Source organism: Pygocentrus nattereri, chromosome 18 (assembly GCF_015220715.1).
Source record: "Pygocentrus nattereri isolate fPygNat1 chromosome 18, fPygNat1.pri, whole genome shotgun sequence".
Lineage (NCBI taxonomy): Eukaryota > Metazoa > Chordata > Actinopteri > Characiformes > Serrasalmidae > Pygocentrus > Pygocentrus nattereri.
Window position 1 is genome coordinate 35,185,886 of NC_051228.1, and position 27,326 is coordinate 35,213,211.

Sequence of the window (27,326 nt, forward strand, 5' to 3'; positions counted from 1 at the left end):
ACAAATATTGCCACACAAGCTGCTGTTAATCTACAGAATGCATGTAGGCACAGCGAGCAGCGTGGAAACCCCACAAAGAGGCCTGCTTAAACCAAAGAAAATAAGCGTTTGTTTCTTGTCAGAAACTTTGTTCTAACTTTGGTAAAATCACACTTTTACAGGCCATTAATCACTTCTCTGTAAAATTCTAAGATGTCTAAAGCCTACTGTGTTAACGTAGCCTACAGGCTACTGGTACTGTAGCCTACTGCTGCTACTAGGCTGGGATATAAAACTTTCTAGTAGTTTTTACTCCTTTGATGAGACAACTTCGGTCAGTTACTCCAACATCTATGTTTTATTAGGAAGGATGTTCCGAGCATGGAAGGCTTTACTGTGACTTTATCTCCTGGCAAGCATGACACCAGTGAAAACAGTGCTGTCTTACGCTGCTATAGAATGATCTGAAACCAGACAAGGTTTCAGGACTGATTTAGGACATTGACTGCACACTAAAAGATCTGTTATGACATTTAAAATGCCCCTCTTGATAGCCACCAACATAGTGGCAATCTATCGGCGATTCCTGCTACTATCAATTGTCACTTTGTACAAGGCTAATACAGTGTCAGAAACCAAACAAGCAAGTCTAGTTGAGATCACTGAATAACTTGATGCAGTTTTGTGGAATAAAAATGGACAAAAGTCTGTTGTACGGCTACAAACAATAGAGGCAGCCTGTCGAATTTTTTGACATGCTGCCGTTTTAGACTGAAGCTGACCGTAACAAGGCTCATGGATGCTATTGTAGGTTATAAACTTTCATTACTACAGAAGCAGACTTCATACATCAGTCACGTCTTGGCTGAACCACTACATTTGGGGTAAGAGGAAAATCGTAGATTTGCTTTTTCCCCATACTGTTGCTTTAAAGTTGTGCGGTATTTTGGTGCAGACATGCACTGTCGGGGCCAAACGCTGCCCCGTCGTTAACCACCCCTGTGCCCACATCGCAGCCTCATGCTGAGGAAGACCCCAGGAGCCCGGGCTAAAGCTTTTGCATCCAGAGTAAGATCAGCCGTGCCTCACCTACAACTACCTACCATCCTTTATATACATCATACAGAGTAATCAACTAGAGTTAGTTTTGTACATGCGTGTGTGTATATATATATATATATATATATATATATATATATATATATTTATATATATATTTATATTTATGTTTATATATATTTCTGAAAACCCAAAAAGGTAAAGAAATCTTCTTCCAAAAGGCAGAATATACAGACCTGGTCCAAATCAACGTAGTATCAAACACCCTTCTGTCAAATATTCACTCATCTCAAACAAAAACGATTATTGAAATATATGTACAAAAAATACAAATGCAAATGCCCTAGAATATATCTATATATATTCATATACATATATAGTTTTTTTTATCTTTCAATTAAAAATCTGAAAATAATATTATTGTTTTATCTTTAAGAAAAAAATTATTCAAAACCATGCAGTTTCCCAAGCCTCCGAGTTCGTCCAGCGTTACGTCTCTTTGGGGCAAGGTAGAGAGAGGGAGAGGGGCGAGCGAGAAACAGAGAGAGAGGGAGGGGGGGAGGAGGGCCGTGTGCTCCGCTCGACTTTTTGGGGGCTCTTTCCTGAGCTGGTCTCAGACCTGTGTCCGGCTACACAGAGCAGAGGCAGAGAGCGTGTGCATGTGTGTGGTCGTGTGTGTGTGTGTGTGTGTGTGTGTGTGTGCATTTCAGAAGGTTCAGGGGTCTTTAGCTCCGGTCCTGCAGGACCTTCGTCCAGCACAGGTCATTTCACTGCTCAAGTTGGGCTGCAGAAAGCATAATTTGTCCATTGTCACAGTACTGGCCTTTGCAACACTGATATTGCAGAAATATATGATATGCAAATGAGCTTCAGTAAATCTGTAAATGTTTTATTGTGTGTGACTTTTTACTATTTTGCTATTGAACATTGGGTAACACTTTACTGCAGGGGGCTGTTCAGAAAACTACACGATGCCTACATAAGCTGGCAATGACCACTGACATAACCCTACATAACTGTTTATAAATGCTTATTCCAACAGGCGTCATCTGTTATAAAGGCTACTTCAGCTAACTTTGATTAAAATTGGCAAACGTAATATTTATAGCAAACAATGCCTATTGGAATAAGTATTTATAAACATTCATGTAGGGTTATACCAGTTGTCATGACAAGCTTATGTAGGTGTCATGTAGCCTTATGAACAGCACCCTGAAGTAAAGTGTTACCAAACATTATCAGGTCAGATGTTCACCAATGTGTTTTTAACTGCTTAAACTGCAAATAACTAAAGACACTTCAATTCTTAACTCCTCAATTCTCAATCTTGTAACAGTTCTCTGTGGTTTTATGCACACTAATGCAATACCAGTGACCCATTTAGATAAATGCAACATTTATTTTCCTCAAATCTATAAAGATCATTTGTGCAATTATATTCTTTCATGTTTTAATCCCTAAAAACAATACATACAACTCTACATGATTTTTATAAAAGATGAAAAGGGCATGAGCCATGGGTGAACTCTCAGGGCCTTCTAGGCCTTTAGAGAGGGCATAATAGTGTCTGTGGAAAATGAAAAACATGCTGTAATGTTTAGTTCATTTTTATTTAATGTAATCATGCCTATTGCCTTTAAACTCTGCGACTATTGTAGCACTAGTTGTATTTCATTGTTAAATTCTAGTTGGAAACAGAAGAGTTAAATTCTCGAACCGTCCCTGGAAAATTGTCCAAATGAGACCTTTTCCTTTGGGGTTTCTGGGTAGATACAGCCGAGCTACATCTCCCACTGATTAGTACTTACAGAGCTGAACTGAAGGTCTATTGTGCCAGACTGTCCATTAACATAACTTAGCAGCTGACAGTGGAATCAACCAATCACATTTTGGTTTCCAATAGATGGGACTCTACATCACTCTAGGCCACATGTGTCAGGCTCCAGTCCTGGTAAACCAAAACACTGCAGACTTCAGCAACTGCCTTATTAAACACATCTGATTCAGCTCATCAGCTAATTAGTAAGGCCTTTGTCAACTGAATTCAGAGCGTTAGTCAAGGATAAACGTTGATATCCACAGCACTTTTGCCTGGAAAGTCCCTAGTTTGACAAGCCTTCTGAAAGTTCTACCTGCCTCACTGACTGAGAATACGAGTGGTACCCTGACCAGCGGGTTTCAGTCAGATGCCACAGCCGTGGCAGCTCTACGGCAGAGCTTTTACTCTGTAACAAACACTGTAAAACTGTTAAAACGTATGATATGTGTGTTACAAACTATGAATTAAACACAGAAAGTCTGTTACAAGCTGTCAGGTTTTCTGTGTTTAATCTATAACAGCCAAAAAACGTCCATGTGAATTGCTGCACAGAGTAAACATGCTGCTAAGAAACACATGGGGGTGCTAGCAGAAATTAGTAATATCGTAGAGGAGTTTTTTTCCTCATTTTTTGGAGTTTTAACATTTATGGCCTGAACTGATGGTCTGGCAATAGTCACACTTTGGCACTGATATGAACACAGTTGACTAGTGGGCAAAGCAGCCAAACTGTGCTGGACACAGGCCCTCCAGGACCAAAGTTGACTGGAGAACCCCTGAGAGAGAGCGAGAGAAGCTGAGTGTGTGTTGGAGAAAGAGAGAGTGTTGGAGAGAGAGTAAGGAGTGGCCCTCTGCTCGGCCCATGTGCTCCTCCGCTCTACACTTTGGATTCATTCTCCATGTTGGCGATGTCCCCGTTGCGCTCGGCTTGCTCCTGGCCCTCTCCACTCTTCTCCTTCTCCTGCTCCTCATCTCGTGAGTCCAACAGGCCCTGCTGGCTCAGTCTGCTGGCCACGCTCCAGGTGAGTGGCAGGCGGGCGCGAGCGCTCATCTCAGCCAGCTCACGCGCGCTGCAGCTCGGCGTGTTGGTCTCGTAGATTTCGTGGAAGCTGTTGTAGTCGACCTCATAGAAGCCGTCCTCCAGCGTCAGCACAGGCGTGAAGCGGTAACCCCACTTGATCTCGCCGGCCACATATGAACTGCGCGCCTGGCACGTCATCCCTGAGGAGAGACGAGCATGCATAAGAACACTTAGGAACTGTAATATGTTCGATATATATATATATATATATATATATATATATATATATATATATACACACACACACACACACATATACACACACACACACACACACATATATATATATATATATATATATATGTGTATACACACACACATACGCACATATACACACACACACACACACACACACATATATACATATATGATATGTGCACACATATTCTATAATCTCTACAGACAACACACTTAAACATGTGAGTTTTTCCCCAACATGTATATATAAATTTGACAAATTGCATTAACTGTACATTAAAATGTCTGTCTGTTAACAAATCAAGTAATTTGTCCAGGGAGCCTAAGCTGTTGCATATGACTGCATACATTTGAACAGTGACCCATTCTAAAAGGATAATGGCAGTTGCACATCTCATAAGTGATAGTTGTGGTTATATTATACATAATATACATTATATACAAAAACAACAATAATTTTGGGAAACTCACATAATTCAACAGGGTGCATTTTAACCTGAGACTGAGGCTCATGCCAACTGATCAACAGCGAGGAAAAACATGATATGATACAAGCAAGTTTGAAAGCATCCCAAATTTTATAAAAAAAACATAGTATATTTATTATCATAGAGGAAAATGGTTTGACTGGATGTGTGCAGTAATAGTGCACTAACTAACTGATTCTTAATTCATTTGGCTCCTAGTGATTCTCTTGCAGAGTTTTATTACAGCTCTAATCATATCCAGCTGATTATCACATTCAGATGCTCCTGAGCTGAATCTGGTGGGTTAAATGAGGAGTTTAATATTTAAAACAATTACCAAAGACTGTGATTTTTTTCCCCATTAAATAGGGACTTGAAGCGAAGGCCGCAGCAGGGGTCATTAGAGCAGACTGAAAAAAATACACGGGCATCCAATTCAAAATGGCCATACGTAAAAAAAAAAAACAATACAATTTCTCAGTTTCAACATACGTTGTTTTTATACTATATTCAATTACATTTTTGGGTTTAAATGATTTGCATACGTTTTGCATAGCGTCCCAGCTTTTTTGGGAAAAGAGTTATATTATCGAACCGTTTCATGCTCATGCATTTCACGGTGAAATGGTACTTCAGATTGATGGATAATGTGTTTTTTTTAAAAATGGTTCTATATAGCACCAAAAAGGGTTAACAGCTTGACATTGTACCATTAGCAGAACTCTTTTTGGTGTCATATAGAACCAATTTTAAAAAGCCAGTCATTCTTCATCAGTCTGAAGAACCATTTCACCATGCAAAGAACCGTTTAAGCATGAAATGGTTTTATATAGAAGTCATGGTTCTAAACAGAACCATTGCCTGTACTAAGAACCTTTGAAGAACCATCTTTTTTAAGTGTGCTGTTTAAGTTGAGATTACTCAGAAAATCACTCTGAAATGGCTTTTTTTGTTCCATTATATTACAGCAGCGAAGGACTTGTGTCCAGTTGGATAATGCAGGTAGTGCTGCACGGATACAACCCTCACAGTTATTTATGATACCTACACTGCTGTATACGGCTTTTTAAAAACTGATTTAGTTCAACAACTCCACAGCTTGATTCATCTGATTCATTTTTGCCATATAATCATGAGCTTGCACCTGCCCCACACTTCACTGCAGGGTTTAATGAAGGATGTTTTTCTCACATTTGACAATAACTGACCCAAACAGGAACCAACCAAAATGCTGATTAATTCATTTTTAAAGTTCACCTTTTGATTGAACGGGGCTTTTTTGCCATCGTAGACAACTCTAAAGCAGCTAATCTGGCTACGTTTCTTTTTATAATATATCTTGGATAATATTGACCCTTGTGTGGTGTTCAGGTCTGTGGGACCCATTTTCAATGTTTACCAAAAGAAAAAAAATGAGCCGATTTATTATTTCAACCTCAGATTCTTGGTCTTTGCTCATTTTCTGTGTAGAACATATAAAATAACCCATTTTTAGAGCTTCACTCTGTTCACCCCCCCCCCCCCACATTTATATCACATATGTGGTGCCGGGCTGAACCCGCGGAAAGTAAAAGTGTTGAGGTGCCGTGTCCTTCACTCTATTCTCCTCCTACATGGCCAGCTGCTAGTGTGTGTGTGTGTGTGTGTGTGTGCGCGTGTGTATGTGTGTGTGTGTATATGTGTATGGTTGGACAACATGGATAGGCTGCTGACTGGCTACAGCTGCTAAATGAGAACCCTACGCTGGACACTGTCAAGGGTGAAAATGTGAGCAGTTCAGTGACCACCAGTATAACTGGTTATAGTTATAATTGGCATTCCTTCTTAACTATAGGAAGGAAAGAAGGAAGGAAGACATAAATGTGCACATAAATGTGCATGTACTACGCAGAAATAAAAGGTAGCAATAAAAATAGACAAAAAAGGAACAAGAGTATTTGTATTTGCATATATTTGCATAGTATATGACAGGTTTATTGTATTTACATGAGACCAGCCGCTAAGGGGTACGAGGTAGTCTGGAAACACAGTGAGCTATATTATGTCAACTTATGTCATCTGATGGCAAATTCTTTATGTGAGCAATAATTCTAAAAATATCACTGAACACATTACCATATTGACCTAGTTTAGATTGTGGTGCTCTCTTATTGGTCATGAAATAGTGCTTGGCAACGTCATCTTCATCTGGAAGAGTAAGCAATTCGCTAAATTGTTGTTGGCTTCAGCTTCAAATGTTCCCATACACAGAGGATCCCCCACTGGGATTAAGACTGCTTATAGCTTCTATATGTGCTTTTGAACGCTGGAAAAATTGGAAATGCATGTATGAAATCCATGATTTACTTGGGTACATTTCACAGATTGTACTGTTATTGCCACTGTTATGTCTGTTCTGTGTGTATTTACTGTAAATAGCCATAAATTAAGCTGCTTATATGCTAACTGGATACATATAATCCACCTGGAAACATAGCCAGCCATCATGTTTACAAACATTCTGATTCGGTGTACAACTCCACCTATCACAGTGTGCCCCCAGCCTGGGGGGTGGAGGGGTGGGATGAGGCCTTCCTCCCCTCTGATTTTGACTGCAGGGGCTGAAGCACCACTGAAGTCTCCTCACGGACAAGCAGTTCGACATTTGTGCTACTCAGAAATAGTGAAATTACAGGTCAAAATGTTTAATAACACACAAAACAACCTCTGCTCTAGTATTTTTATTTATTCTGCACATGTGGAACTGTGTAAGCACAGGACTCACTGCTAATTTCACCTTTTCATAGTTTACTGGACATGGAAATTTAAGGAACTGTGGTGTGGTTTGTGAGTCATGGCCTTCATGAATTCATGCATTTAAGGACTTTAAATGCTTTAAATCGTGATGTTTAAACCACTTCACCTTATTATTGTGCATCCGAGTTGGATTACACTAAATAACAACAGGTGATTAATCTGTTTGTGCATGACTTTTCTATTAGGTCATAAGTAATTAATAGTTAATAAGTAAGCAAGAAAGTATCAAACACTTTTTTCCTGTTTTTGTGTTAGACCTGTTGCATAATGAATTCCACAGCTAGAGCGTCAGCAGTGTTTGCTTTATTTCCCGTTGATGATTAAAGCGCCTGTTATGTTAATGCCCTCCGCTGCAAACTAAAGGCATATTTTGAAAACTTAGATTATACTAGATGGTCATAATGTTAAGTGGGCAATAGTAAAACTTTTTTTTATATATATATATATCTCTGCTTGCTTCCACACTTTTGTCCTGTCGTGTAGGCTTTGTCACCAGTTTTAGTCATTTTTCTCTGAGAGGGTGTTGCACATAAAACTATGAAGGGGAAGGTTTGAGAACTTTGGTTTGACAGAGCCCGTGTTATGGAATCCCATGTGGTTGATAGGGTGTTGCTGAGCTGTTGTTATATTATCCCAAGTGTTTTTAAGGTGTTGCTAGGTCATTCTAGACAATCGTAAGTGCTTATTGTTAGACCATGCTATGGTATCCCAGGTGGTTGCTAATATTGACCCAGAATTACTTGAAAAGAATAATGTATCCATTTACTTCCGTTAAAATGTAAGATTTTGATTCTTATCTTGTAAAGTTATCTTTTTAGAGTTAAAAGATGTGTATACACACACACACACACACACACACACACACACACACACACACACACACACACACACACACACACACACAGGATGAACCTAAAATGCACTCTAACCTTTACAGGTGAATTTAATGTGACCTTCTCTAAACTTTTGGATGCTCATGTCCAGCTGTTCAAAGTTTCAGTACTTTTTGCACAACTTACTTTTCTCTAACAAGGAGCTTAAGGTGGTGGTGGTGTTACAGTGTGGGCAGGTGTGTCCAGTCAGTACAGAACTGTCCTACACTTTGTGAGTGGTACAGTGACCCAGTGGCCCAAACTACTGAATAACATCATTAATCCAGTCATTGTGCCTCTGCATGAACAACACAGGCCTAATTTCATCTTCATGGACGACGATGCTCCAGCTCATCGAGGTCGCATCATTAGGGAACGGCTGATGGAGATCGGGGCACCTCAAATGGAGCGGCCTGCACTTTCTCCTCAATCCTCAGACCTCAATCCCATAGAAAACCAATGGGATCAGCTGAGTTGCTGTGTAGAGGCTCGTAACTCTGTACCCCAGAACCTCAATGACCTGAGGGCCTTCCTTCAAGAAGAGTGGGATGCCGACTTGTGAACAGCATGAGACGTCGTTGTTAAGCTGTAATTGATGCTCAAGGGCACATGACGAGTTATTGAGACATTGAGATGTTTTGTTGGGGTGTACCCACCACTGCTGTTGGCTTTGGTTTCAATAAACTGAGATGAGGAGATCACCATCGCATGCTTCTACTTAAACGCCCTACTTTCATGATATAATATCACTGTAGCATGAACTCTTTATGTTTTCCATATTTCCAAATTTCACCCGAAAGCCAAATATCCCCAACTTTTTGTGAGTACACACTGCAAAGTTTTGTGGTCCGAGGTTTAAAAAACTGCAACCAGAAAAAACCATACAAAAAAGAGTAGCATGACAAACCAAAGAACAGTTTATCAAGCCAACTTAACAATAATGCAGATATATGCGTGGCTTCCCTCCACTTAAGAAGCATAATTACATTAATCACACTTTCAGAAAGACTGGAGCACAGAAGCACAGCCTGTAAATGAGATGGTATAAAAAGCAGACGCGTATGAACATTGATCTTTTAATTTTTACATTTAAGGCAAGGTTATTAACCAAAATTACTGCAGTCTGACTGAAACGGTGCTGTTATCACGCTCAGCCAGCGTGGATAAAGTGATGTTATTGGGAGATGTGTAATTGGATTCCTCTGGTATACGGTGGACTGGGAAGATAGATAGAACTGCAAAGAAAAGAAGAGCTGAGGGTTTGTGTGAGTGTGTGTTTGCAGACAAACCGAACGGCCATTTATCTCAATGGTAGGTGAGAGCAATTATTCAGCATGGAGGTGCGTTTGTCAGTGCAGGGTTCAGCGCAGCACTGATCTGCAGTCAGTGGTGATTTACTCCGGAGGTGAGAGAGTCAGCTAACTGTCTTTATTAACGGCTCACCCAGCAATCCATACTGAGGCTGACTCTTGCTATTTCTTTGCGCTAGGCCCTCACACAAATACGCAGTGAACACACACACACACACACACAAACACACACACACACACACACTTATATAATGCTTATGTTTGGCAGAGAACCCTCCGCCCCCCAGCCCCCGTCTGCTGCGTATCTCACACACACACACACACACACACACACACACACGCACGCACACACACACACACACACACACACACACACACAGATGTCCACCAACCTCCATTACACTCAACTGCTTTTAACACAATTACTGTATCATTACACCAAACTACCTTCAACACAATTACACTAATCCCAGTGATGAGTTAGAAATAGTGAAGGTACTAATTACAAGTACCTGCAGTGGACAGTGTTTGACTCATAGACATTTAACTTCCACAACCATGTAATTTAAAGGGTAGTTAAATAAAGTGGTATCTTTACCATCTTTCAAAGTACTCGTAACATTACAGTTTAGACATGATTTTGCTTGTGTATATCGCTGTTGTCAGAATAAAACCTCACGTCTCCAAAATTATAGCTTTACAGGAGAGGGAAAAAAACATGCTTTACTTTTAATGTAAGACTTTTTTCCAAGTCATTTTGGTTCATTTCATAAATTGAAATTTACACAAAATGTAAATGTGTGTGTGTGTGTATGTGTGTGTATTTGGACCATTCTACTGAATTACAGTAAAAAAATAAAAATAATATTCAAATACAATGAAGTATTCAGACCTTAAATAAGGTTTATCATCTATTTAAACCCCAAGCATTAATGTTAAGAGACAGTAATCTGATAACAGATGAGAGACAGATAATAAGCTAAATAAATACAAAGTCGAGTACTATCTTTTAGGAGGTGACAGTCCCAAACCCTGACCCAGGGGTCAACAACCCACATGGTAAGAAGTGCCATTTTGTCCTTTCAACAAAAATCAAACCACCTTTGGAGCCACAATGTTTTATGTCAGTTTTACCATCTTGGCTGTAAATATGTTCCAGTATGTGCTAATAGTTTGGGCTAAAAGAGTACAAAATAAATGAAAACACAGACTTACTTTGCTCTGCTTTAACTTTTAGGTCTGCTATAGTGCTTTTCTCGCATCTCCAGCAGGAAACTTTTTCTCAAAAGTGGAGTTTCTCAATGTTTGGCTTTTCCAAGGCTCAAGTCAGCTTCTCATTTGCAGCTTCTTGTTTAAATTGTCCTGTTCCATCTTAAATGATGCCTGAGGCACCAGAATGTAACTGCTGAACCATTTAAGGTGGAACAGGAGAATGTGAAAGAGAAGCTGGCAAATAAGGAGCTAACTTCAGTTTTGCAACTTTTTAGTGTTTGACAGTTTCTCACTGCACATTAAATGTATCAGGAAACCAGTTGGAGTGATTATGAATGCAAAAAAGTCAAATGATCAATGTTCGTCTTAAATCTTTCTCTCTTTGCCATTTCGTTACCTACTAGCTAGGTGAGATGCTTGTCTGCATTGCTATAGTGACCAGTAGTCTGCACACCAATCATCAGGATTAAAGGGTGAATTAGCAGATACAGGCTACATTAACTTCAGCTTTTAAGACCATTGGTTGTTGAACTGTGTTGAATAATCAGCAGAGCTTTGTTTTACTGTAAAGAAGGATATTATTGAATTTTTACCTACAAATCTAATTGTGCTGTGGAGCCGCTACAGGGCAGTAAAAAAGCTGCCTGTTGCCGACCTCTAATACTTACATTTTTTCATTGATCTTTCAAAAAAAATGAAAGAAGCTGAAATATTTAAATCTTAAAAAAAAATTTTAATTAAAAAATTGCTGTCCAACATAAGGTATACTGCCACTCAAAGCCACTAAAATCCAAGTCTTAAGAATCTTAAGAATCAACATTTTTTTTCTAATGTTAATCCACCTGGCGACCTGTCCAGGGTGTATCCTGCCTTCCGCCCGAAGACTGCTGGGATAGGCTCCAGCACCCCCCCGCGACCCTGACGGAGAAGCGGCTTAGGTAATGGATGGATGGATGGATGGATGTTAATCCACCATTATTTTACATTTGATGACCTTAAAATATAGAAAAAAAGAACATAGTAATTGTGGCATGTGCAACGGTTTGCACATCTTGCTAAGCCAGTACTTAGAAATACCCCCTCTGGCAGATATCACAGCTTGCAAATATGTTTCTGATATTCTTGGTCTTCCCACAAGTTTTCAATGATGTTCAAGGCAGGAGACCGTGAGGAGCTTTCCAAAAGCTTCAGCTTGTGTTTCTTGAAGTAGTTCATGGTTCATTTTGAAGTATGTTATGGATCATTGTCCTGTTGTAGAAACTAGCCTCTTTTATCTTTCACTTTCTCTGACTGCATGACATTTCCTTCCAGAATTTGCAGATTCTGAGCAGCATTCATTCTTCCATCTACCTTCCATTCACTGCCACGTGCCCCAAACCTAAAAACAGACCCAATCCTTTGCTTAACAGTTGGCAAGGTGGGCCAAATCCGAAGTGGCAAGACATTAAGCTTTTAAAGGTCTTAATAACAAATCATTAGTCAGTTAAGTTTTGTGGATAAACTGGCAGACAGCATTTCACAGAGAGAAGATATTGCTCTACTCAGCACTGATGGTTTCAAACAGTTGAAGAACATTGCCAAATGTTCTCTATAGGATTTTAATCTGGACACCGATCAGGACAAAACCTTCAGCAAGTGTATATGCATATAAAATCTTAGCAAATTCCTTAAACACGGATAATGACTCACATAAAATGCCCTCCCAAGCTATAGTATTGTTTCATCGAACTACCCAGAACACAATTACAGTTGTCTCTGTTTTGCCAGCCTTCTATACAAAACAATATAATCATCCACAAAACTGCACTCATTCTTACAGCAGTACAATAGCTTTATAAACCACAGGTACATCACTGCTTATCTATATCATCGCTGTCCTTCCCCCACCACCATCTTCGGTTTCGATTATAAATAGCCACTACTACAACACACAAACACAAACAGTGAACGCCAGACCCGTTCTATTCATTTGTTGTTTGTTCAATTTAAATCCAAACTCCTCTTTAGCTGCTGCTCCTGCTGCCGTACGTATGGAAACTCTTGGAACTCAAGCTCGCTGACGCGGGAACAGTTTTTGCCCTTCGCATCCTAATGCATATGATTCTAACGACGGTGGGAGCTGATCCTAGATCAGCAGGCCCACTCTGCTAAGCTGGGTAAACGAGGGCCTGGGATTAGCGTCCTGCCTGCGCCGTGCCGACTGAAAGGAACTTGGCAGGTAATAGTGAGAGACGGGTCGGTGTGAGGGCCCGATCAGCGTACCCCTGTGTTATCAGCGGCCAACAGACTCGCCGCATGAAGAATCCCCCCTCCGGCTAATGCGGTCAGAGAGAAAGGAGGCAGCAGCAACGGCCCGGCGCCATCGAAGCGCAGCGCCGCCATTCTTCCTCGGAGATGAGCAAAGCAGAGGCACAAAGGCTCAGTGAGGAAAGCGTACATCTGGATAGGAGCACAAAGGGAGAGTGTGGTGTACAAACACACACAGAAGCAGGAATGATGGGTAATGGTTGTTCTCGTATGAGCTACAGCTTTAATCGGGCATGAAATTTTGAACCGAAACCGAATATAGCCAGAACATTCAGTACGACAGGAAACCACCCACAGCAAGTTTTGAAACTAAACCTGACTGTACACTTGACTAATAGTTCCAGTAAAGAGCTTTATTTGGCGTGGAACATTTACTTTATGTAGAGATTCTTTAGACTTTTTTCATGCTTGCTTATGACTATAGATATTGCTGAATGTTATTTCCACAATATGTTTATAGATTAGATGAAGTGACCCTTATTAGTCCCACAATGGGGAAGTTTCACCTCTGCAATCTGACCCATCCATGCAGTGAGACGCCACATACAGACTGGGTGCAGTGAGCACCCTTGCCCAGAGTGGTGGGCGGCCCTATCCACAGCCCCTGGGGAGCTGTTGGGGGTTAGGTGTCTTGCTCAAGGGCACCTCAGTCACATACTGTCGGCTCATGGGATCAAATCGGCGACCTTCCCGTCACAAGCCGACGACTGCCCCACAGCTATTGTGAGGTTTACCCCTGTAGTTTTTTCAAGAGTGTTACTAGACACAGGTCTTTTAGCTTCACATCTGCGTGAATATAAATGCTTTATAAACTATCCAAAAGCCTTTTTTTATTGAAGAAGACTTTGTTAGGGAGGCTATCGAACTCGTGTGCTGATGAAAGTAAGAAGGAACACTGAAGCAAGGAGAAAAACTAAGGCAGGTGTAAACGCCGACTAAAATCTGTTAAAGGTGGAAGAATGACAGAAATGTAATCCTGACTCGGGTGGCACGGTGGCGTGGTGGGTAGTGCTGTCGCCTCACAGCGAGGAGGGCCTGGGTTCGATTCCCCGGCTGGGTGGCCAGGGTCCTCTCTGTGTGGAGTTTGCATGTTCTCCCCGTGTCTGCGTGGGTTTCCTCCAGGTTCTCCGGTTTTCTTAACAGTCCAAAGACATGCAGTCAGGCCAATTGGACATGCTAAATTGCCCCTAGGTGTGAGTGTGTGAGTGACTGTCTGTGTCTGTCTGTCTGCCCTGCGATGGACTGGCGACCTGTCCAGGGTGTATCCTGCCTTCTGCCCGAAGACTGCTGGGATAGGCTCCAGCATCCCCCCATGACCCTGATGGAGAAGCAGCTTAGACAATGGATGGATGGATGGATGGAATCCTGACTCGAGCCCTAAAACAAATGAAGATATCCCAATCTGACCAACCCGTACAGAAAAGTTACATATCTTTGCTGCCAGAACAAAACCTTGTATCTTAATTTTTGTTGATTTTCATTTTTTTGAAAAAGGCAGTTGCCCTGTATCCTGCGTCAAAATTTCATGTTTAACAGAACGACAAAAATGGTACAAAATTACTTGGAAAAAACATTTCTCTATTCACTTCTAATAAAAATGAAGAACGATTTTCCTTCTTCTGTAAAGCAAAACATGAGGTTTTGTTCCGACAGCAGCAAAATATTTTCCATGTGAAACATGCAAAAGCCATGTGTTTACAAGTAATCGCCTCTTTTTTTTCAAACATAAACCCATTTTCACATCCATCCATCCATTTTCTAAGCCGCTTGTTCTTCTGGGTCTTTGGGGGTGCTGGAGCCTATCCCAGCAATCATCAGGTAGGAAACACCCTGGACAGGTCACTTTTTCACGTGATCACATATTTTTTCACGATACCACATTTTTTAACATGTGAAGTGTCCAAAAACCACATCTTCCAAGGTTCTTTGTGGCGTCCGACACCAGCAGATCCTTTATGTCCTGTGAGTTGCAAGGCAGAGCTGGTGCTAACTGGACTTCTATTTCCAGCGTATCACACAGATGCTCAATCAAACTAAGATCTGGGGAATTTGGAGGCCGAGGCATCACCTTGTCATTTGTATGATCAGTCTGAACAGATCAGCTTCTAGACCGACTGCATGTGCAAAAGAACAATGCTTCACGTTTCATCAACCAGAGGTCAACAATCACAACTGCCAACGTACACCAGCCGCTCCCGGAGAGCTCAGGTTTACTTTGCCAGTATCACAGGAGCCATCATGAAGCTTCACTGACTGACAGCCGGGCTCATCACCCAGAATGTGTTTGAGCTCGCTGTAAAAAGGGAACTTCTTTGGTTCGCATCCTAGGATTGTTTTTTTTTTTTTTTTTTTTTTTTTGCCTGTCTTGTCTGGCAGATTTGCAATCAGAATTATGGTCAGACTGCGTTACTGTGCCAAACAGATTTACTTTTCCAAAATGAGCACTATAGATTATAGGCTCATCTTGTCAGTGTTTCTTTTTCTTTATTTATTTTTTAATTATTTGATTTCATTTTGTTTATACATTTGATATTTTAATGAAAATGTGTTAGCATCATGCCAGACTTGACAGGCCAGGGGAATCTGTAAAGAAGGGAGAGGAGAGATAACCGGGGGGGGGGGGGGGGGGGGGGGGGGGGGGGGTAAAAAAGGGAAATAACATAAGGGCAGAAAAAAAAGAAAAACACAGCGCAAATGCCACGGCGATGGTTCACCAACTGCTGCTCCTGAGAAAAGAGAAGAAAGTGTACCTGAGACGTACAGCACTTGGAGATACTACACAAATGACTGTGATGTATGTGTATGTGAGTGTGTGTGTTTGTGAGTGCAGTACAGTATAAATTTGTCACAAGATGCACTCAATATCGAGGGTAGAAAGCTGCGACAACATCCCCCCAGAGGCCAGAGGAAGGCAGAGAAAGACCAGGGAATCCCGCCCGCCGCGGCCCCCCCCAGGAGCAGTGGAGACCCTGGGCCGTATCTCCCAGTGACCCCTGCATGCCCACCCCAGCGGAAGGGAGAGGGGGACTCCGGACAGCACCCCCCCCAGCCATGGAGCGCAGGTCCAGGGGAACCAGAGGAACCAGAGCCGCCCCCAGGATGCCCCTCCCCATCACGAGGCAGCAGCAAAGACCCAGCGCCTCATACGCCCGAGAGCCAACCACCACCCAGCAGCAATCCTAGGATTGTTTAAACTTTGCTTTCTGACTTTAGATTGTTTTAATTCTCCTCCAGCCATGTTCGGCCATTTCTTTCGAAATCTTTATTTGTGTAGTTTGTGTTTATTTGCTGAGAAAAGTGTTAATATTTGAATAAACAAAATGTATAGAATATTAATGAATAATGCCTACATATATATATATATATATATATATATATATATATATATATATATATATATATATATATATATATATATAAAATAACTAGTGATTTTTAAGGATGTGAGTGTGTGTTTGTTTACCCATCTCCAAGCCTCTCCTCGAGGAAGCTCCAGTATTATATGTAGTTATAAAGCAGCTCCTGGTTTGACCAATCAGTGCTCAGTAAATTGAGCTCATGATGTAATTGATGATATTAACGAGTCTCTGTGGCGGCTGTGAAGGTGTCAAGGAAAAATTTGGACCCAAGAAATTCTTGTTACTTTTTATTGTTTTTCTGTTTATCTGAATTATGAATACGACTTTATTCTAATGTACAGTGGGTTGCAAAAGTATTCATACCCCTTGAACTTTTCCATATTTTGTCACATTACAACCACAAACATAAATATATTTCACTGGAATTTAATGTGAAAGACCAACACAAAGTGGTATACAATTGTGAAGTGGAAAGAAAATTATACATGAATCAAAACATTTTTTACAAATAAAAAACTAATAAGTGCGACGTGCAAAAGTATTCAGCCCCCCTGAGTCAATACTTTGTGAAGCCACCTTTTGCTGCAATTACAGCTGCAAGTCTTTTAGGGTATGTCTCCACCAGCTTTGCACATCTAGTGACTGAAATTCTTGCCCATTCCTCCTTGCAAAACAGCTCAAGCTCAGTCAGATTGGATGGAGAGCGTTTGTGAACAGCAGTTTTGAGATCTTGCCACAAATTCTCAATTGGGTTTAGGTCTGGACTCTGACTGGGCCATTCTAACACATGAATATTCTTTTTTTTAAACCACTCCATTGTAGCTCTGGCTTTATGTTTAGGGTCGTTGTCCTGCTGGAAGGTGAACCTCCGCCCCAGTCTCAAATCTTTTGCTGACTCCAACAGGTTTTCTTCCAAGATTGCCCTGTATTTGGCTCCATCCATCTTCCCATCAACTTTGACCAACTTCCCGGTCCCTGCTGAAGAGAAGCACCCCCAGAGCATGATGCTGCCACCACCATATTTGACAGTGGGGATGGTGTTTTCAGAGTGATGTGCAGTGTTATTTCTCCGCCACGCATAGCGTTTTGCATTGTGGCCAAAAAGTTCTATTTTGGTCTCGTCTGACCAAAGCACCTTCTTCCACATGTTTGCTGTGTCCTCAACATGGCTTCTGGCAAACTGCAAACGGGACTTCTTATGGTTTTCTTTTAACAATGGCTTTCTCCTTGCCACTCTTCCATAAAGACCACATTTGTGTAGTGCACGACTAATTGTTGTCCTGTGGACAGTTTCCCCCACCTGAGCTGTGGCTCTCTGCATTTCATCCAGAGTCACCATGGGCCTCTTGGCTGCCTCTCTGATCAGTGATCTCCTTGTTCGGCCTGTAAGTTTAGGTGGACGGCCTTGTCTTGGCAGGTTTACTGTGGTGCCATACTCTTTCCATTTCCGGATGATGGATTGAACAGTGCTCCGTGAGATGTTCAAAGCTTGGGAAATCTTTTTATAACCTAAGCCTGCTTTAAACTTCTCCAAAACCATATTCCTAACCTGTCTGGTGTGTTCTTTGGACTTCATGATGCTGTTTGCTCCCCAATATTCTCTTAACCAACATCTGAGGCCGTCACGGAGCAGCTGTATTTGTACTGAGATTAGATTACACACAGGTGGACCCTTTTGAGTCATTAGCAGTCATCAGGCAACTTCTGAATGCAATTGGTTGCACTCAGGGAAAAGGGGGCTGAATACTTTTGCACGTCGCACTTATTAGTTTTTTATTTGTAAAAAATGTTTTGATTCATGTATAATTTTCTTTCCACTTCACAATTGTATACCACTTTGTGTTGGTCTTTCACATTAAATTCCAGTGAAATATATTTATGTTTGTGGTTGTAATGTGACAAAATATGGAAAAGTTCAAGGGGTATGAATACTTTTGCAACCCACTGTATATTGTGATAAACTCACTGCTGAGGTCAACTGTTTAAACATGTGCTTAGATGCTTAAAACTTCCACACAGTGCTGTACTCGAACACGGAGCGGTTGCGATACGTCTTTCGTCATTTTTTGGTACAGAAACAGCAGCTCGAAAAGATGACGTATGTGGAGCTGGATTGAAGTCGCATGAATTCCGACCTGGCTGAGTCGCGTTGCCTCATATCAGATATGGATCGGATTTCAGTACCACCTATAAAAGCGTCTCAAATCTGAATTAAAAAGGTGAAATTCAGTGGTTTTTGCTGTTCACACAGACACACATCTGTGTCACATATGAAGAAAAAGAAGAGATTTGGGACACTTTTACCTGCTGTGTGAACAATCTCTCCTCTTTCCTCTCACTCCTTCATGCGAGTTTCTGAGGTAAACTAATCAGATCATCAAATCAAATCAAATTTATTTGTAGCGCTTTTTACAACGGATGTTGTCACAAAGCAGCTTCACAGAATTCCAATAAAGACAAAGTTTTAACATGAATGTAAAGCCCCCAGTTGAGCAAGCCAGGGGCGACAGCGGCAAGGAGAACCTCCCTCAGAGCTGAGGAAGAAACCTTGGGAGGAACCAAGGATCACCGGGGGGACCCATCCTCCTCTGGTCAGACTACCTACAAATGATTATACTACTAATATTAATAGCGGTAGTATCAGTAGTAGTAATAGCTAGGAGTCCATGAAAACGTCAATGTAAGGTGGGTAGCTAGTCCAAGGCAGGGGGGAGTAGCTGAGGTGTGGGCAGGAGAAGGTGGGAAGTCGTTTACTCTGAGGAGGCCGTTTACTCAGAGCTAGCATTAACCAGGCCCTGCTTCTTGTGTAAACTACATGTAAAAACATATCATTTTAAACATGCCACGAATAACAGATCACGTGAATAAGTTGTATGGTTTGATTGCTACTTCTGCAACTAAGGCAGCTACTGAGCCAAATCAGTGCACACGGGAAACATCCCTCGTTCTTTGTTGTAGCTCATTCAGTCAGACTTACCCCATCAAGTGGGGATGAATTCTCATCCCCTTTAAAGTGCTATTCGGATGAAATTAGTATTACATGATAAGGTAAAATCAGCAATGATAAAAACTCTGGTGCCTTTTACATATTATAACAGGAACTACAGTAATAACTCAGTAAAAGTGCTGGGAAAACCCAGTGGAAAAGGAGTTTGTTTGTAAGCATGGAAGAACTCGAAGAAGCGCTTACTTGTGCTTTCTGTGGCTCAAATCAAGGCGATATGTACTGTTAAAAGATGTTAAATGACAGAAAAAAAAACACTTAAGTTTTCACTTCTCTCAGAGCACATCGTCATCCTGTGTGGGGTTTTCTACCTGGCATATTTACATGATTGAACAGAGAAAAAAATTCATATGCAGCTGCTTAGGACCACTTGGCCACCAGGGGGCCCCTAACAACTTCTGGGTTATTACATTGATGGCATTTGGTAGGCGCTCTTATCCAGAGCGACTTACAGTTTAAGCATTTTACACAGGTAGGTGAAGGCGGTGTTAGGAGTCTTGCCCAAGGACTCTTATTGGTATAGTGTAGGGTGTTTGCCCAGGTGGGATAGAGGTGTTACCCACTACACTAACCAACCACACATTATTTACTGCACTGTTACTGTACTCTTATATTGTTAGGCTGCTCAAGTGAGGCAAAATCACGAAAAGAATGAACGTATATGGAGTGGAAAACCCAAAAAAGAAGAATAAAAGATGGGGGGAGTTTTTTGTGGTGTTAGCATTATGCCATTTGTTTTGGCTTGTAATTGGACCAAACCTGACAAACACAGACGCTATAAAGTCCTTTTACAGCAGCGGTTAATGACTTCCTCAGTTAATTCAGGCTTAGAGACTCGAGCTCTGATTAATCCTTGTGCATGTGAATATAAAAGCATGATGCTTATGATGGACAGACAGTCGTGTAAAACATGAAAAGAAAGAAAAAGGAAAGGGGTCAGCAAAGAAGGAAGAATAAATCATGCCATACCATATCATCATCTAGGCGTGTGTAAAAAAGCCACACTGTCTTTACTGCCAGCAGGTTTAGATCCAACTAAGCTTAAGTTAGCTGGGTAAGCAAGAAATACTGCATAGTGAGACAGATTCCTGTAAAATGTAACTTATAAGAACAATAAAGAAGTAGCCAGTCGTTCATGTACATAATTTAGACAGCTTGTGGTGGTCATTGTTATTAGGTGGCCTCTGATTTCGCAATACATCAGCTAGGAAGATGCAGCGCCCTCAAAACACCTTCCTAGGGCCTCCAATATGCCTGAGCCAGCCCTGCATTCGTATTTTCTTCTTCTTTTTTGTCCCACGTAAACTTTCACTTGTTCTGAACAAGAAGACAAGTTAATGTTGGAGTGATGAGAAAGCGTGTCTAAAATTAGTGGGAATTCTGTTCCCTACAATACAGTGATTAGGAAGTGATTTTGAGCACAGCATGTGTGTGTGTGTGTGTGTGTGTGTGTGTGTGTGTGTGTGTGTGTGTGTGTGTGTGTGTTTGTGTGTGGCAGGGGGAACAGCAGGCAGGTGTCAGGAGGCCTTTCAGACGAAGGAAGTGAATAGTTGAATAATGTGGAGCTGCTGTTGCTGCTCGTTTCTCTTGAACACTCTGTCTGCGTGCAGTTAGTTGCTTTAAGATGACACATATGTGCATTCTCTGCTCTCTCATCGCCGTGGCGACAGGTCAGCCGTGAAGGCGCCACCAGCTGTTGTTTTTTTTTTCTTCATCGTGCCCTTGCTCCTGCTGACCTCACCATGCTCACTGGCTCTCACTGGTGCCAAGAGCGGCACGGACTGCAAGAGAGTGCGGCGTGTGTGTGTATATGTATGTATGTATGTATATATGTATGTATGTGTGTGTGTGTGTGTGTATGCATGTATGTATGTATGTGTGTTGTGTGTGTGTGTGTGTGTGTATGTGTGTATACATGTATGTATGTATGTGTGTTGTGTGTGTGTGTGTGTGTGTGTGTGTGTGTGTGTGTGTGTGGGCAGGGTTTATGTCACCTCTGTGTGTGTACATCCTGGGGCTCCACCAATATGAAATATGAATATGACCAACACAAACTGTGCAGCAGCCGATGAGCTGTCGTCTCTGACTTTACATCTACAAGGTGGACAGACAAGATAGGGGTGTCTAATAGAGTGGACAGTGAGTGAACACAGTATTTAAAAACTCCAGCAGCACTGCTGAGTCTGATCCACTCAGACCAGCACAACACACACTAACACAACACCAGGACATTGCAGTGCTGAGAATGATCCACCACTCACTGTGGTGGTTCTGTGAGGGTCCTGACCACTGAAGAACAGGGTAACAGAGTACCAGAGAAACAGATGGACTACAGTCTGTAACTGTAGAACTACAAAGTGCAGCTATACAGTAAGTGGAGCTGATAAGATGGACAATGAGTGTAGAAGCAAGAAGCTATACTTATTTAAGTGGTCGGTCGACTTATTTATTACCAGAGTTTTAGTCCAGTCTGAATCAGCTATGTCAGACATTTTTAGTGTATTCATATTTCAGATGAAACCAAATGTAATTTTAATAGGATTTTTTTCATCTAAAAGTCTTAAGTACATACAGTAAGTATTTGAACATGGGTCAGTACCACTCATCACACTATTGATGTAGGAAATTATTAACACCCCTTATAGACTTTATATAGTGGTCATTCAAAATAACCACATTATGGAAAGAGACACGTTCTTAAAGACATTGTCAGTGCTTTATCGCTGGCATTTCCAGCATGCATTTGTGACAGATCAGAGTTACTGAGGAGAACCAAAGGCAGTCGGTACAGCAGAAGAAGTGGTGCTCACTGAAACGGATCTCAAAGAATGGTGGGGCACCATAAAAAACAGCCATTATTCACACCAGCCAAGAAGGCATTTGTACAGTCTGTGGGCAAAACAAGCAGGTGTGCCTGTATATTTAAAACAGCGTGTAATAACTCAACTTCATTTACTTCTTTCAGCATTTTAACTGCAGTGCAAATACGAACGTGTCAACTTTATTTCTTCATTTCGTGAAACAAGTGACGTTCCACGTCTAGGATATTGTCTCTCTCTAGGAAATGTGTCTGTGAACGAACTGCTGACATGACACGATCTAACAGCTGTTCTAGGGCCTTTTCAGCTGCTGTGGAAGACGCCTGTCTGAAGCAACGGTTTCATTTTTTGTCCTCAGCCATCGCAAATCACAATGCAGCATCCTCTCTGTAGTCTTCTGAGGCCCAACAGCTGAGCTGAGTAGAGACGTGTTTCATTCTGCAGCACCTGCGGCGCTACATGGCCCAGCACTCACACGCTGCTTAATCTTTTATAAGTAAAGACTCACTGCTCCAAGAGCTAACGATACCTACAAGGGTACAGCATGCCTTAAAACGAATGCCTTTCTCATCCCAGAGTGAGACAATTAGAGAGAGAGAGAGAGAGAGAGAGAGAGAGAGAGAGAGAGAGAGAGAGAGAGAGAGAGAGACAGGGAAAGAGAATGCAGAGCTTTCGCATGCATCGTGCATCTTTGTTAATTAGTACTGAATCGTAATACTAATACTAATAATGCTGATAATAATAATAATAATAATAATAATAATAACAACGTGTCTGGTGCTGGACCCTTTAGATAACAGAGTTGTGTAACATCAGTGGGTTTTCCTGCTGCTCACATGCTCTCTCACTCTCCACACTGTCTCTATGGCAACCACTCTCACAAACCACTCAAAATAGAATCACAGTTGCTGGAAAAGCAGAATTTTCGACTGATCGTTCCACCCAAGACGCAAAAAAATTCACCGTTCTTAGGCTTTATTTAGTACCCGAGTGATGTGCTTGTGATGGTCAGGATGCTGAATCAAAGCTCTGAGAACAAAGAGGCTGATCTTTTGTTCTTTGTCATTGAATGCACTGCTTGAGTTTTTAGAGACAAGCAGCGCTCGCGCTCTCCGATCATGATGTGCTCTAAAAATAAACAAGGAAAAAAGATGACCCCTCTCTACGCCTCCCCCTCCCCCCAACCCCTACATTTGAGGAAGCGTATTGTTTGACCTCTGTGCCCTATGGCATGCCTGTTTCTCAGCACAGTCAGTGTGGCCAGCCTTTCCCATGAGATGGATAGTGAAATTTGTAAGTGTGTGTGTGTGTGTGTGTGGGACACAGAGAGAGAGAGAGAGAGAGAGAGAGAGAGAGAGAGAGAGAGAGAGAGAGAGAGAGAGAGAGAGAGAGAGAGAGAGAGAGTTTGGGAGTAGAATGAAGAATTCTGCCAGAGACAAAAGCGGAGGACTGACTCAGACATGACAGCTGTCGGTGAAATCTAAAAACAGCTGCAAGAACACATTAGAGCAGAAGCCCGGCCTTCAAAACGCAGGAGTGCCAACGCACACACAAAAACGCTCACGCGCAGAGCCCATCGATCTAATCTAACGCGATTGCATTTAATATTTCATCTCACTTTCATCGTTACAGTAGGCCCAACGTATTCTCTTTGAACCAACTTCAGCTGAGTCAGAAGGAAAAATATATATTAAAAAATTACAACCAGAAAGAGGAGCAACAGATATTAGAATCCTGATTCTTTTCAGCTCATAAAACACTTGCACACAGAGAAAAAAAGGGATAATCTAGCAGTGAAAGCGCTTTGTGTGTTTTTGACGGCAATTAATCTGCAGTTTATTCCTCTGCTCACAGTCTATTTGCAGTAATGGATCTATTGGCCGTTGTGTGGAAGAAAGTCATTGTTCACAATGCTGTTACTGTAGTCCTGCGTTCCACATGGATACAAACTCTGGCTTTGAAGGAGCCGTGGTCTATCTTGCACAGTGATTCTTTTAATTTTGCAGCAGGAGTGCTTGCAGTGTTATCTACAGTAAAACAATATACACTCAGACAGACACTCCCTCTCTCGCTCTTTCTCTCCGACATAGACATCAAACAAACCCTCACCCAATAACTGTGGAAAAAATAGGGTGGATATACACAGCAGCTCTTCCTGTCTCCTCCGAATGCGCGTGTACATGTGTTCGACTTTCAGAATCTCAAACATGCTGGAAAAGCAACCAGGGCAGGGGGTTTGTCTGAGTGTCTTCCCTGTGGACCAGTGACTCTGTGTGTGTGCTTGTGTTGGATGTTGTTAAGTCCTCTGAGAATGACTCACTTGCATTATTCTTGCCTCACTGACTTCACATGAGCAACTACAGCCTCAAATTGTCCTCCTTCCAAGAAGCACAAACTCCCACAACTTCAAACTCTACAATCCACAGCCCTGCAATTCAACAGCCTCAACTTCTGCTAACCAACAATGTCAAACTGTGGGATGCACCACCTCAAACTCTACTAACAAACAACCCTCAAACTCTACCACTCTACCACTTAAAGTCTATCACTCAACAATCTCAAACTGTACTGTGCAATAACCTTAAACTATACAGTGCAACAGCTCCAAGCTCTAGTATATAGCAACCTCAGGTGCTGCCACAAAGCAACCTCAAACTTTGCCACCATACAAATTCATTTCTATCATCTAACAACCTCAAATTGTAGTAAACAACAACATCAAAACTCTGCCACAAAATACTTTCAAACTCAGCCACCATACAGCCTCATCTCTACCACCCAACAATCTCAAACTGTACTGTATAACAACCTCAAACTCTGCCACCCAGCAACTTCAAACTCAGCCACCATACAGCCTCATGTCTACCACCCAACAATCTCAAACTGTACTGTACAATAACCTCAAACTCTGCCTCCCAGCGACTTCAAACTCAGCCACCATACAGCCTCATCTCTACCACCCAACAATCTCAAACTGTACTGTATAACAACCTCAAACTCTGCCACCCAGCAACTTCAAACTCAGCCACCATACAGCCTCATCTCTACCACCCAACAATCTCAAACTGTACTGTACAATAACCTCAAACTCTGCCTCCCAGCAACTTCAAACTCAGCCACCATACAGCCTCATCTCTCCCACCCAACAATCTCCAACTGTACTGTACAATAACCTCAAAATCTGCCTCCCAGCAACTTCAAACTCAGCCACCATACAGCCTCATCTCTACCACCCAACAATCTCAAACTGTACTGTACAACAACCTCAAACTCTGCCATGCAGTAACTTCAAACTCAGCCACCATACAGCCTCATCTCTACCACCCACCAACCTCAAACTGTACTGCACAACAACCTCAAACTCTGCCACTCAGGAACTTCAAACTCAGCCACCATACAGCCTCATCTCTACCACCCAACAATCTCAAACTGTACTGTACAATAACCTCAAACTCTGCCATGCAGTAACTTCAAACTCAGCCACCATACAGCCTCATCTCTACCACCCAACAATCTCAAACTGTACTGTACAATAACCTCAAACTCTGCCTCCCAGCGACTTCAAACTCAGCCACCATACAGCCTCATCTCTACCACCCAACAATCTCAAACTGTACTGTACAATAACCTGAAACTCTGCCACTCAGCAACTTCAAACTCAGCCACCATACAGCCTCATCTCTACCACCCAACAATCTCAAACTGTACTGCACAACAACCTCAAACTCTGCCACTCAGCAACTTCAAACTCAGCCACCACACAGCCTCATCTCTACCACCCAACAACCTCAGTCTGTACCACACAACGGCACACTAGCACTGAATTGGCCTTTAAAATACATAAAACTTCATCATATCTGTCCCTAACAACCATCACCACCTCAGTCTTTGCCCCACCTCTAAAACACTGCCCTTACCTCAAACCCATTAACCTCACCACAGAACTTTGATCCCTCAACAACCTTAAAACTCCAGGTCCAACATTCTCAAACACTTGCCAACATCAAGTACCACATGCTCCTAAGCTCTACTACCACTTCAGCCTCAAACTCGGACCTCATTTTATCACTCACAGTAAGTTTCTTGCTGTAAAACTCATTTGCTTGGCCCCTGCATAAGGCACATTAAAACCACCATTCCCGTGAGAGTGTGCAATTTCTCCCTGGGCTGCAGATCATTCCATATTCTTTCATTTACTCCCGGAGGGAACGCTTCGTCTCACCTGCGGTTCACAGCTCGGACAGCTGTGGCCTCAGATCTGCAGCTAATGAAGGATCATCTGCATTGTGTGTGCCAGCGCAGCTCGGCTGGCTAAAGGCCTCATAAAATAGAAATCTGCAACAATTACCCTGAAAATCTGAGGTGGGAAAAAGTGCTCGCTTCCAATTAGCCTGGCCACTGATGCCCAGAGAATAGCCTGTGTAAGATATGGAATGAGGTGTATTGTATGTTGAATGAGATGTGTTGTATCCAGCAGCTCAGCTGAGTTTATGGTAGAGAGCTGGAGAGAGTTCTGCAGCTTGTAGACGTGGCGAGACTCCTAAGAGGCTCAGAGGAATCTGACCACATTATTCCAGTTCTGTGCTCAATTCACCGGCTCCCTGTTAGTTGGCTTTCATTACAAAATGCCATTGCTTTATGTAGCCATGCTCTAAAAACTTCTTTGATAGGCAGGAATGATGTACCACCCTATGCAGAGCATTTAGGGATGGTCTATTAAATGGCCTGAAAACTATTTGTCAAGCTTACTGACACTTCCGACGTAATTTTTCCTTCAGCCCCCCGTCCCACCATCTTAAAAAACAATACAAAATTTAGCAGGCGCTAGATCATTTTTGATCAGAAATGACCCAAATTCATAAAGGTATTACATTTCCTTTATCATTTACATGCCAAACAATGGCATATCCGAGTAGTCCAGGGTCCCCTGAATATAACACCATATGGCATGTGTGAATGTCACATGTAAATACTTAATAATTGCTATTGTAATTGTGATTTACCCACAAAATCTTTAGGTTTCTAAGGATTAATGTGATTTGAG

General features: G+C 41.9%; 1 protein-coding gene across 1 annotated transcript in view; it reads right to left on the bottom strand.

Moving 5' to 3' along the window:
* Positions 1 to 2,199: 2,199 nt before the first annotated feature.
* kcnj6 (potassium inwardly rectifying channel subfamily J member 6) overlaps positions 2,200 to 27,326 on the bottom strand; it is an 83,398-nt gene continuing 58,271 nt past the window's right edge. The window contains exon 3 of the mRNA XM_017691384.2: positions 2,200 to 4,078. Coding sequence (XP_017546873.1) covers positions 3,735 to 4,078 — 344 coding nt within the window. The 3' untranslated portion in view covers positions 2,200 to 3,734. The remainder of the gene's footprint in view (positions 4,079 to 27,326) is intronic.